We start from the raw sequence: 10786 nt of genomic DNA on the forward strand, positions 1-10786 counted from the left end.
TTGCTTCATCAGCCCACCAACATGAAGATGAATGACACCCACACAGGTAGGCGGTGTAAACAATAACACGGCTGATGAAATCCGAATCGCCTAGACGACAGCAATCCCCGCGGAGGTGCAGACCAATGATTGTGTCTAGGTAGACTCCTTGGGGCAGACTCATTAAATCATCAGAACAAAGAAAAGGTAAAAGTAAAGGGGAAAAAGAACACAGCAGTAAAAGAGAAATGAAAAAAAATACAAATGTCATAGAAAACAAACAAAAGGATAGATCAAATGGGAAATGTAAAAAAAGACCAAAGTACCGTCGGCTAAAGTGAAGAAAACAAAGGAAAAGAAAACAGAAAAGCGGAAGTCTGTATTCAAAGTGTACAGAAAAACAGAGCGCAGTGCAGAGTGTAGTAGCGAAGTGTGAAAAAGAATCAAGGAGGACCTAAACCTAAACAGCGATACAAAGTGGAACAGCTCCAAAGAAGAAGAAGAAGGTGCCGTCCCCCGCCCAAGACGAGGCCGCGGCGTGGACCAATCAGCGGGCGCCAACTGTGTTTACGTGTGAGTCGTGGCCGCCGCTCCGCACACCGCCCGCCGCACCGCACACCACACGCACCGCCGCCCTCACACACACACCACCACTCGCCCGCCACACACGGCCACCCCCTGGAGCCCCGAGCAGCTGAGAGCCCTCCCCGTCCGTGGCCTGAACACCCGGCGCCCGCCACCACCACATCACACTTTTCAAGGTAAATTTACCCGATTGTTTCCTTTACCCTGAATTTCTGTGTTTGCCCCAAGAGTATGTTATAAGTGTGTTTTATCTTGCACAATAGACATATTGAGCTTAATTATTTATTTTTACCTTGTTATATGTGTCTTTAAAATCATGCAAGAAATCCCCATACTGGAGAAGTCACAAGAAAAATAATCAAGAAAGTTTAAGGAGAAGGATGTTGAAAATTCAGAGAATTAGGCCACCAAGAATATCATTCATTGTAGAATGCTGTTTGACCTCATACTCTAATAAGTTTATTGGGTATGGCAATGATTAGTCTTGGTCTTGGTTTGGGAGGTAGTTGTCCCTTTCGGTCCTAACTACAGCCTTTGTAACGGCTTACTCCCTCAGGACAAACACCCTGAAAATCCACCTCTCCAGGAATTCATTTACCCCCTCCTTTGTTCTTCTGGTCACTGTCTGCAGTGTACTCAGACCTAACAAGAATTCTATCACCTTTTCTACATTCCCCTCTAGCATCCTATTCCATACTTCGGTTCCTAATTCCTGTGTTATTATTTCTACCATTCTTTGCCTATCCCTATCATACCTAGGAAACTCTAGTTAGGGTCTAGTAGCATATGTTCTACGGTCGCATTGTCCCCCTCCCTTCACACATACGGCATACCTTGCATCTCCCATTGGCCCACCTATATTATATAACTCAAGGTTGGAATCCACACAGTTCTTATCATCTGATGGCTATTGTTTCTGAATGGGATGCAAGGAACTTATGTCTTTAAGTAACTCAAAAATTCAATTTTTCCATCCAACAATTCTACATAACTTTTCATAATCTATCCCCTATTCTTCAATAACACTGCTGCCTCGTTCTACAATAAACATTCTCAGCTTATCCTTAACTTTCATGTGGAAATTTTTATCTACATTTGTTAAATCAGCTTCCTCAAAAGTAGTTATTAAGTAAAATGTTTGAGAAGCCTAGGACCTAGCATTTTGGCAGCAGGATACTCTAATTGGGACTGCTGCTCCTATTTTTACTTTTAGATTAAAATTATTACTTGTTACTTATTTTCAATAAGTGGTACACTTTGTGGAGTGCTGTTGTCACTGGTGGCGGAGTAGGCTACAATTATCTCGATACTTCTTGCTAAACACGCTGATTAGATATCTAGTCAGGATGTTACTCAGAAAGCTGTTGGCCTAAGCAGCATTGGTAATATTGATGTGGGGTGTAAGGGTATCACTTTGTTTGATGGCTTAAGGCTACATTAACCAATAACATGATGCACATCACATCAAAATCTGTCCAGGAGGGCTGTCATGGTATACATTTGCAGCTGTCAGGGAGTGCCCATCTTGAACATAATTCATCTTGTGTGTGTGTGTGTGTGTGTGTGTGTGTGTGTGTGTGTGTGTGTGTAGGGGGGGTAGTTCACACAGAAGCTCTTTTGGCAGTAGAATCAAAGGCTTTTTAATTCAGCAGTTCCTCTTACTGACAGTCTTCTGTATCTTAAATTCTGCTGCAGTATTGCATCAATGTTCTATGAATATTTTCATGCTAACTGTTCCTCTGAACCAGCTAAATGCAGGCCTCCACCCCTCCTGCAGCACTGCGACTAGGATTTGTTTCCCGGGATCCCGGGTTCCCAGGATCCCGGACAATTTTCAAGGTTTAATAATCCCAGGATTTTTTTGCACATCCCGGGAAATCCCGGGATGAAATTAAGTACAAAAATAGGGGCAAATTTGACTGCAGGATGGTTGTGGACTTGTGGTTCTATTTATAATTATATATAGGGTGTCCCGTGAGGAAAGTTTTGTGTGTGTGTGAAGGAATGACTTACTGTTTAGGTATTCTCTTGAGCCAAAGCCGGCCATGGCACTCCCATAACCCGTAACAGAGCTCGTACAATGAACACCATGTCTGCATATTCCACGTTGCTGTATGTATACGGCATTGAGATGAACGTGAGAACTTAACAAAATTACAGAAAAAGCAGCACACTTTCCCTTTTCTATGAGATACTTCTTAATTATTTAGTTCATGTTATAAATAAAGAATGCATACGTTTAATTTTTCTTCATTTATTTTTACTACATTTTCTGTCATTACTAAGTACTCTTTTCATTGCACTTAGTATAAATCGAAACAAATGTATTTTTTTATCAGCGATAAGGAACTATAATTTACATTGTCATTCGCATTGGAATTCGGAAGCAGAACAAAAATAAAGTAGTAAACGAAGCATATTTTGGCTCTTATTCTTATTCCTTTTACTTTGTTGAGAAACAAAGTGTATGCTGGAAATTTGGAATTAAACATTAATTAAGGGGAATTAAGAAGACAGTCAATCTACTGTAATATTTCTGCATATCTATTAATGTTAAGCACATCAAAAACCTGAAAGGGAAACTAGGTATAATGTGCAATTTTAGACAATTGAAAATCCTGGGATCCCAGGATTAGGGCTAATTTTATCCCAGAATTCCGGGACAAAGAAAAAGGTCCAAAATGACAATCCCTAACTGCGACACAAGACTTTCTACTATAGCTCACCCCTTATGCAAGAACCAGCATCTTTATTCCTTCATTCCATTCAGTAGTAAGCTCTGGAACAGCCTTTTCGCTATTTTCTCGTTCCTTTTAATCAGTACTTTCCCCTTTGCACTGTTTTGTAACTTTTTTCGTTTGAGCCAACTCCTTTACTGTGGACCCAAGCCATACTGAGAGACAGGAAGTTAGGTTGTTGAATACTCTAATTGGAACTGCTGCTTCTATTTTTACTTTTAGATTGAAATTATTATTATATATTTTTTTTAATCCCTGATTGCTGCTTTGGGAATTGTCAATGATGTAGTGTTCCATGAGTACAGGCAGATCAGTGTTTTTTGTAATAGTATTTTCTTTCCACAGATGAATCCAACTGTAGTAGTATTGGTCCTGCTCGCCACCATATCAGCGACAGTTGCCTTTAAGGCAGAAGACTGTGAGGGTGAGTGGTTGAGGCTGTCTTATGTTATCAACAAGAGCAAGTGTAGTGCTTCCATTACTGTAAGGATACCTTAATTATTGATGATTTGTTGTGTATAGTTGTCAGCAAAGGCAAATTGTCAACCTTTTCAGTGCACAGGGAAGTTTTTCATTTGGCATGTTTGGATTTGGGGAAATTGCATTTGGCGACCCCAATGAATTGCTGCTATCCTGATTCTCACATGGCACCATATTCTCCCGTAGCCAATTATTAACCCCTCGGGAAACAGTAGACCATATTTGGTGACCAAATTCTTGCATTTGACAAAGGTTTTCCTCATAAGAAATGCTGTTCTGTTCCTGGTTTATTTTCCTGCCAGAAGTTTATCATCTGTCATACATTATGATCCCAGAGAGTTGGCAATGAGTTGTGTTGGTCCCCATGGCTCTGGCACCAGAAATGTAAACAGTTCACTTCTTCATAACTTTGCAAAGTCCAGAAAGCTGAAAATTGCAGGTACATGGTGTAGCATTGCTGGCAGTGTGGCAAAAAAAGATTGCTCACATCCTCCTTAGTATGTGTTGGAGGATCCCTCAGAGTTGTAGGGTTTTCCAAAGTGTTGAGTTCTTTGTGACTGACCACAAACGTGTTGCAAAACTGAGGCTATGCATTAGCCCCAAGAAAATCTGAAGATGCAACCTCCTGGGGTTACGATAATTAAAAGAATAGTTCAAGTTTCTTGGGCACAAAGACGTAGTCGCTGGTGACATCTGGTAAGGATAAATATACCCCACTATAGTTCGACGGCTATGAAGTCAGTTCAGGCAGGGCCTGCGCGAGGAGTTCCCAGGCCGTAGCGCTGCCAAATCTGATTTAATGTATACAGAATATTTGATACACAATTTCAAATGGTACGTAGCTGACATGGGAACGAGAGTGATGTATTGGGGTGATGCGGCAGCGGTGTGAAGAGGTTCGGGCCCCACCCAAACAGACCATGTCAAACTATAGCAATTTTTCATAGATATTGAATAATACTTGAATGCTTGAAGTTTAAGTATATGGCACCTGATTGATTTTTCATCAGTGTATATGTGAGCTGTGAGGGTTGACATGAATGGTTAAGGCTGTGAATGTTCAGGTGTTGCATTCATTATCTCATTTATATAAAATTTTAATTGAATGTTATGTTGCAGTGTGCTTCACATTCTTGACCAAGCTCTCGGAGAAGCTTACGTCTGATGAAAGGAAGGACCCCAAAACTATTGAAAGTAAATTCAAGGAAGCTTGTAGTGAAGCAAAAGGTGAGTCTTTTCTAGTTTATTTCAAACAGTAATGCTAAGCAGATTCTGGATTAAACTATACCATTTATGTAGAAGTACTGGTTTTTGCAGACATTTTACATTTCTCTTAGTTATATCAGTTGTGATACTGTACTTGTGATCAGCAGACTCCACTAGCTTTTATTTGCAGCACAATTCAGTATCTCATTAGTACACATGCACAATGTAAACACCACCTCCACCACTTATCCTTTGTCTAGGTGTTGACCATTTGTTTTCAACCTGTTGCATAATGTGCTCACTTTCCCTAGCTCTTGACATTGTGCATTAGATGCCAGTCAAGATTGACAGTAGAGCAGTTAACATGTGCTAGGATGCCCAGATATGAATCCTTGGGCCCAGGTTCCAAGTCAACCCAGGGCAGTTGGTGCCTAGCTCAACTTGCTGTTTATTCTGTTTTGCGCTGGTCCAGAAATAAGTACCTGGGGAAACCTGTAGAAAGGTAAATGGTGGTAACCTGGATGTCACATTTGTTCTGTTTCTTGGTAGTGGGTTCTTACCAACCACAGGTTCAAGGGCCTACGAGATTGAGATGAGCACGAGGTCATGCACAGCTTAGCATATACCCACAACATAACCTTTTCCATGTCTTTCATTGGTGTTAACTGATTTTTTTAAATTCTTTTGAAGATGGCAATTTGCAGTTTCCATCCATTACCTGACCATGAAATTACCAACTTCTTGGCATGAGATTTATAAGTAAATTGTCAAAGTAATTCAGGTTTTTTACTGCTTATATAATTATGTAAGAATTTTAGTAAGTATGGGACTGCCCATTAATATTAAGTGATCATTCACCAATTGATCAAAATATGCAACATATTTGTTTCCAAAGTTAATACATAAAGGACATGGGAATTAAGTTTATACTCAATTTTTTTGGTTGTAAGATACAGAAGTGTTGGCTTCCATACCTTGCTTGCAAAAGTAGTTTTATTAAACTCTAGATCAGTGGTTCTTCAACTTGGGGGTATTAGTAATTTCCAGGGGAGGTACAAACCCTGAAGGAAAAGTTAGAATCTCTGTTGTTAGAGTATTTGTTATTATCTTCAAGATCATGGGCTGAGATTGAGAAGTTTATGAAAGTGGACAATTATCACCTTTTTTCTAGTCTAATTAGGCTTACCATTGTTAACTGGGAGTGAATTTTATCTATACATGCAAGGGGGGCATGGAAGGAAGGACCCATTCCTAGAGGGGGCATGGTACTCGTAGTAAAAAGTCTAAGAACCTTTGGGATAGACAAACACAAGTTTACTTATAGCTTAAATCATATAAGGTAAAATAAAAGATATTATTGATTAGGCAGTACTTTTAATGATTGAATAACTTATTTTTTTATTTCATCTTCAGGTAAAGACAACCGCTTTTGTTACTACATTGGAGGGCTGGAGGAGTCTGCCACAGGAATACTAGGGGAGATGTCCAAGCCACTGTCATGGGGCATGCCTATGGAGAAAGTTTGTGAGAAACTGAAGAAGAAGGATGCACAAATCTGTGACCTGAGATATGGTGGGTATTAGATACATTTGTTTATTAGTGGAACGTAGTTATGAAGATTGTGGTAAAATTTTATAAGATCCATAATTTACCTTGTTCCTTTGGCCAGAAGAGAGGGAAAGGCATTACCTCTCTTAAGCTTCTCTAAAAGAGCTATGAAGCATAGCACAATATTATTCATTCATGTAGTTTTAGAAGTGGTAACTGCTTACCTCGTGTTTCTTGCAAAAGTAAGCCATTGATGAGAAAACCTGGCAACTCTTGTTCCTTCTTGCTGCCCTTTCGTGAAGTTGATGCGAAGGTGAGTAAACTGGCTTTCAGTGATATGCAGTCCATACCAGTATATTAACTAAGTACATATCAACTGTTTTTGGCAGAAAAAAATGTGAACACTTAAGTATTATCCCAGATACCATTCTTCAAGTTAGAGGAGCCAGTGATGTTTATTACAGTATTGGAAACAGTCAGGAGACAGATCCTTGCTATGAAGCCAGCAGCTGTTTCCTCAGTGTAGGCATTGACTTGTATAGTAAGACGTTACAATAACCTCATAACTGCCTTCCTGCTAGCATTCTAAACATTGGCTGATCTTGTCAGAAATGAAGTGCTATCATTTTTTCCATATTTGTTTTTTTGCCAAAATGAGGCAATCAGTCAAAATATGTTCCTAATTAACATTAGCATGGATCACATATCACTAGAAGCTGAGTCCACTTACCCTTACATCTTGATAAAAGGACTGCAAGAAAAAACTTTCCAGGTTTTCCTTGCAATGGCATTGTTTTACAGGAAACAAAACTAGGGAAGTGACACTTCTATTTTAATGAGAAATTTTTAGAATAATCAAAGAAAAGCAAATGGCCAAAGGAACAGGCAAGCTTCATGAAGTTTGAAAAGTCCCCCATTCCACAGTTATGTAGTTAAGAAAGAGATGCTTCTTAAGAATGGAACTTATTACACTAAGTGTGTCTGTGGTCACATGTGGTTATGACTCCTAGCCTTGAGTTTGGTGGCTTGAGTTAGATCTCAGCCTGGGGGAGTCAGTGTCCAGCTGGTCATCCCCCACTTTTAAGGCTGGTTGATGTTTGGGGTCCTAGGGAAGGTAAACTGTGGTAACCTGGATGTCATACATAACCTGTTGTGTCCCAGGGTAGTGACGAAAAAGAGAGTAAGGCATTGTTTCCATGGCAATTGTAAATATGAGCAGTTGAAATGAGATATTCAAGAGGTGCATGAGGTGTCGAGATGAGATGGAGAAAGCAGAAATGAGAGATTTGGAATGGGTGTAATAGCTGGTTAGTGGAGTGGGTTGAATTAGTGGTGTGGTGTTCTGATTCGGTTTGGACTTGTGGTGAGAATTAAAGAGGATGACTGAAGAGAGTATGATGGCAGAATTTAAGCAGGTGTCGGGGAAACTACTAGTAAAATAGACCAATAGTGGATGAGAGAGAGAGAGAGTACCATCTATCATTCACCAATTGATCAAAACATAAATAGGATCATTGGGGAAGGGGGGGATAGAGGAGGGTGACTCCTTTATGTGGCTGGGGGGTATGTCAACACCCTGTGGGATACACCCTGTAGAGAGAGAGAGAGAGAGAGAGAGAGAGAGTACCATCTATCATTCACCGATTGATCAAAATATAAATAGGAACATTGAGGAAGGGGGTTGACTCCTTTATGTGGCTGGGGGGGTATGTCAACACCCTGTGGGATACACCCTGTAGAGAGAGAGAGAGAGAGAGAGACCCACCCACCCTTACCATGGCCTCCGAAATATACTGGCCTGGATATCAAGTTGACGTTACAAGAGTAGGCAGGCTTCCAGTGCAGGAAATGTTGTACAGTGCGATAATATGAGTCATCATACTTTGTCTCCACCTGCACGATGCATCAAGGTCACACTTGCAAAGCTTGCACAACCATTTGTCGCACTCTGCAACATTCACAATTCAGATCTGCAACGCTAGTATCAACATACACTGGTCCAGACAAGGAGACACACAGACAAACATACAATAAAACATTTACATCACATGTTTTAAGCGACTCCTTTGTTTAGCGTGGCGTGTTTGTTTGGTTTCATTGTTTACATCGTCGGTCGGCAGTCACACACTTCACACTGGGCAGTGGCGTTCTACCTGTGCTTCCTCACTTCTTTCTACATCACCATGCCGAAGAAACCGGGAAAAGGAGAGAGTCCCACCATACAGCAGAACACAATGCCGACGATCAAACTGGCGGCGATCAAAATGGCGGCCATAAATCCGGATTATCCGAAAAATCGGCTTATCCGAAAGAGGCTTCCCCCCTTCCATTTCGGATAATTGGGGTTTTACTGTACTCTTATTCATTATTAGCAAACTACTAGATAGTATCCACAAAAAACTGAGGCTACTTTGTTCATGATGCATTGCTGCATATCTTTAGAATAAATTATTATTACAGTTAGATGAAATGAAATTTGTATAAAGTTTAATTTGCTTCAACTCAGTGTAACTTCCATAGTTTAGCGTGCATTGAATTTTCAATTGTTTTCAAAATTGGTACGCTTTGATCCTTTTAGTATGTAGCATGTATCGATAAGGGAAGAAGCAGGTTGTAAAAACTGCCAAGAAAGGAAATCTACTGCAAACTGGCTTCGTAATGGGTGAGAGCGCCTTGGCCTATGAAGTATCTTTTGGAGGTCATAGTGACACCTGTCACAGTGCCAGTTTGCAGTAGTTTTCTTTCATGACAATTTTAACCACTCACTTTTTCCTTAGGGAAAATTGTTACATGCTACATACCAAAGGATTCAGAGAAGTGTGCTGATTTTAAATGACTAAATTAAAAAAATAAATGCAAGTAAAACTATGGAGGTTACCTAGTTGAAGCAAATTAAGGGAGACAAAATTTTTATACACTTACTCTCGTTCCATTATCTTATCCATAAGTGTACACTTAATGTAATTTATGCTCATGATATGCAACAGTGCATCATGGACACGATGGTAGCCTCAGTTTTCCGAGATACTAACTGGGAGTTTGGTAATATTGGGGAAAGAGTACAAAACCTGAAAATCTGCCTACTCCTGTGATTTCATCAACTTCAGATCAGGCCAGTATATTTTGGAGGCCTCGGTTCCAGCAGTCTCTCGGGTAATCTGCAGGTTAACGAGCTGTGCATACATCAGACACACTCTCTGAAAAGTCCATAAATTAGTTATAGATATAGAATAAGAGTAAGAATGTGTTTCCCACCCTGCATTATTTAATGATTATATTTTTACAGAAAAACAGATTGACCTCAACAATGTGGATTTGAAAAAGCTGAAGGTGCGTGACCTGAAGAAGATCCTAAATGACTGGGACGAGTCTTGTAATGACTGTCTGGAGAAGGGCGACTACATCAAGAGAATCGAGACACTCAAACCTAAATACATGAGAAATGAACTGTAACAAATCTGATACTAGGAGGCCAAGGGTGTGGTTATTTATTTTGGGTGCATTATTGCGTTAGCCAGTACCGACTGACCCTCACTTACCTATTTTGTGTATCATTGTTTTCTTTATAGCATTATAGCAATGTCAAACATTGCTAAATGGTTTGTTATCCCTGTCTTATCCATCCACTTAAGAGTTGTATCTTGCCAAAATACCATTTGGTGAGATACTGTTAACTACTTATTGTTTACAATGAACAAAATATCTTCTGAAAGTTAGGAAATTTTTCCTATGTTTCATTTTCCATGAGCAGTTAAGTTGTACCAGTATAGGTATTTTACAAAGGTATTAGTTGTTTATAAACCTAATGTTTATAATTAATTCTGGAAATTATTTTTATCATTCACAAGCTCAAAGTGGAAAAACAAGACAAATTTTATAAATGTTAATAAACTTTTTGTATAAACATTGTGTTGTCCCTGCTGTAGTTTGGAGCAAAACAAAGTCGTTATTGCACTCAAGGATGCAGTTAACCAGCCCAGTCTCCTGCAAAGATTGTTGATTAATTATCACCTGTACCCTTAAATTAAGTGCTCAGCAACAATATATAACAATCTACAACACCTGTGAAGAAAGATGTTAAGTGTCTGCCTGCTTGGCAGCCAGGTAAATCTGTGAGTGCTCCCCACGCACTTGGTTCACAGCTGGCTTGGGTCTGGGCAAAGATGCTATCAGAGTTCTTCTGTAACCTGCTCCCAAGTAAAGGAACATCTAGCATGCTACTTTACTTTGGAGTAGGATACAGAGGAGAG

The 10786-nt window shown here is 39.8% G+C and overlaps 1 protein-coding gene across 1 annotated transcript; it reads left to right on the plus strand.

Annotated features, from left to right (window-relative positions):
* The first annotated feature begins 208 nt into the window (after nucleotides 1-208).
* LOC127007310 (mesencephalic astrocyte-derived neurotrophic factor homolog) lies at nucleotides 209-10440 on the plus strand. Its single transcript, XM_050878112.1, has 5 exons — nucleotides 209-740; nucleotides 3648-3726; nucleotides 4902-5009; nucleotides 6402-6560; nucleotides 9823-10440. The coding sequence occupies exons 2-5, from the start codon at nucleotides 3648-3650 to the stop codon at nucleotides 9987-9989; spliced, it is 513 nt and encodes a 170-aa protein (XP_050734069.1). The 5' UTR covers nucleotides 209-740; the 3' UTR covers nucleotides 9990-10440.
* The last annotated feature ends 346 nt before the right edge of the window (nucleotides 10441-10786 follow it).

This window comes from Eriocheir sinensis, chromosome 35 (assembly GCF_024679095.1).
Source record: "Eriocheir sinensis breed Jianghai 21 chromosome 35, ASM2467909v1, whole genome shotgun sequence".
Taxonomy (NCBI): Eukaryota; Metazoa; Arthropoda; class Malacostraca; order Decapoda; family Varunidae; genus Eriocheir; species Eriocheir sinensis.

What these genes read in the sequence shown, in the direction of transcription:
- LOC127007310 (XM_050878112.1), top strand. Translation starts at nt 3,648, where the DNA reads ATGAATCCAACTGTAGTAGTATTGGTCCTGCTCGCCACCATATCAGCG. An exon ending in TAAGGCAGAAGACTGTGAGG is followed by an intron (nt 3,727 to 4,901) that starts GTGAGTGGTTGA and finishes GTTATGTTGCAG; the next exon opens with TGTGCTTCACATTCTTGACC. An exon ending in AGCTTGTAGTGAAGCAAAAG is followed by an intron (nt 5,010 to 6,401) that starts GTGAGTCTTTTC and finishes TTTCATCTTCAG; the next exon opens with GTAAAGACAACCGCTTTTGT.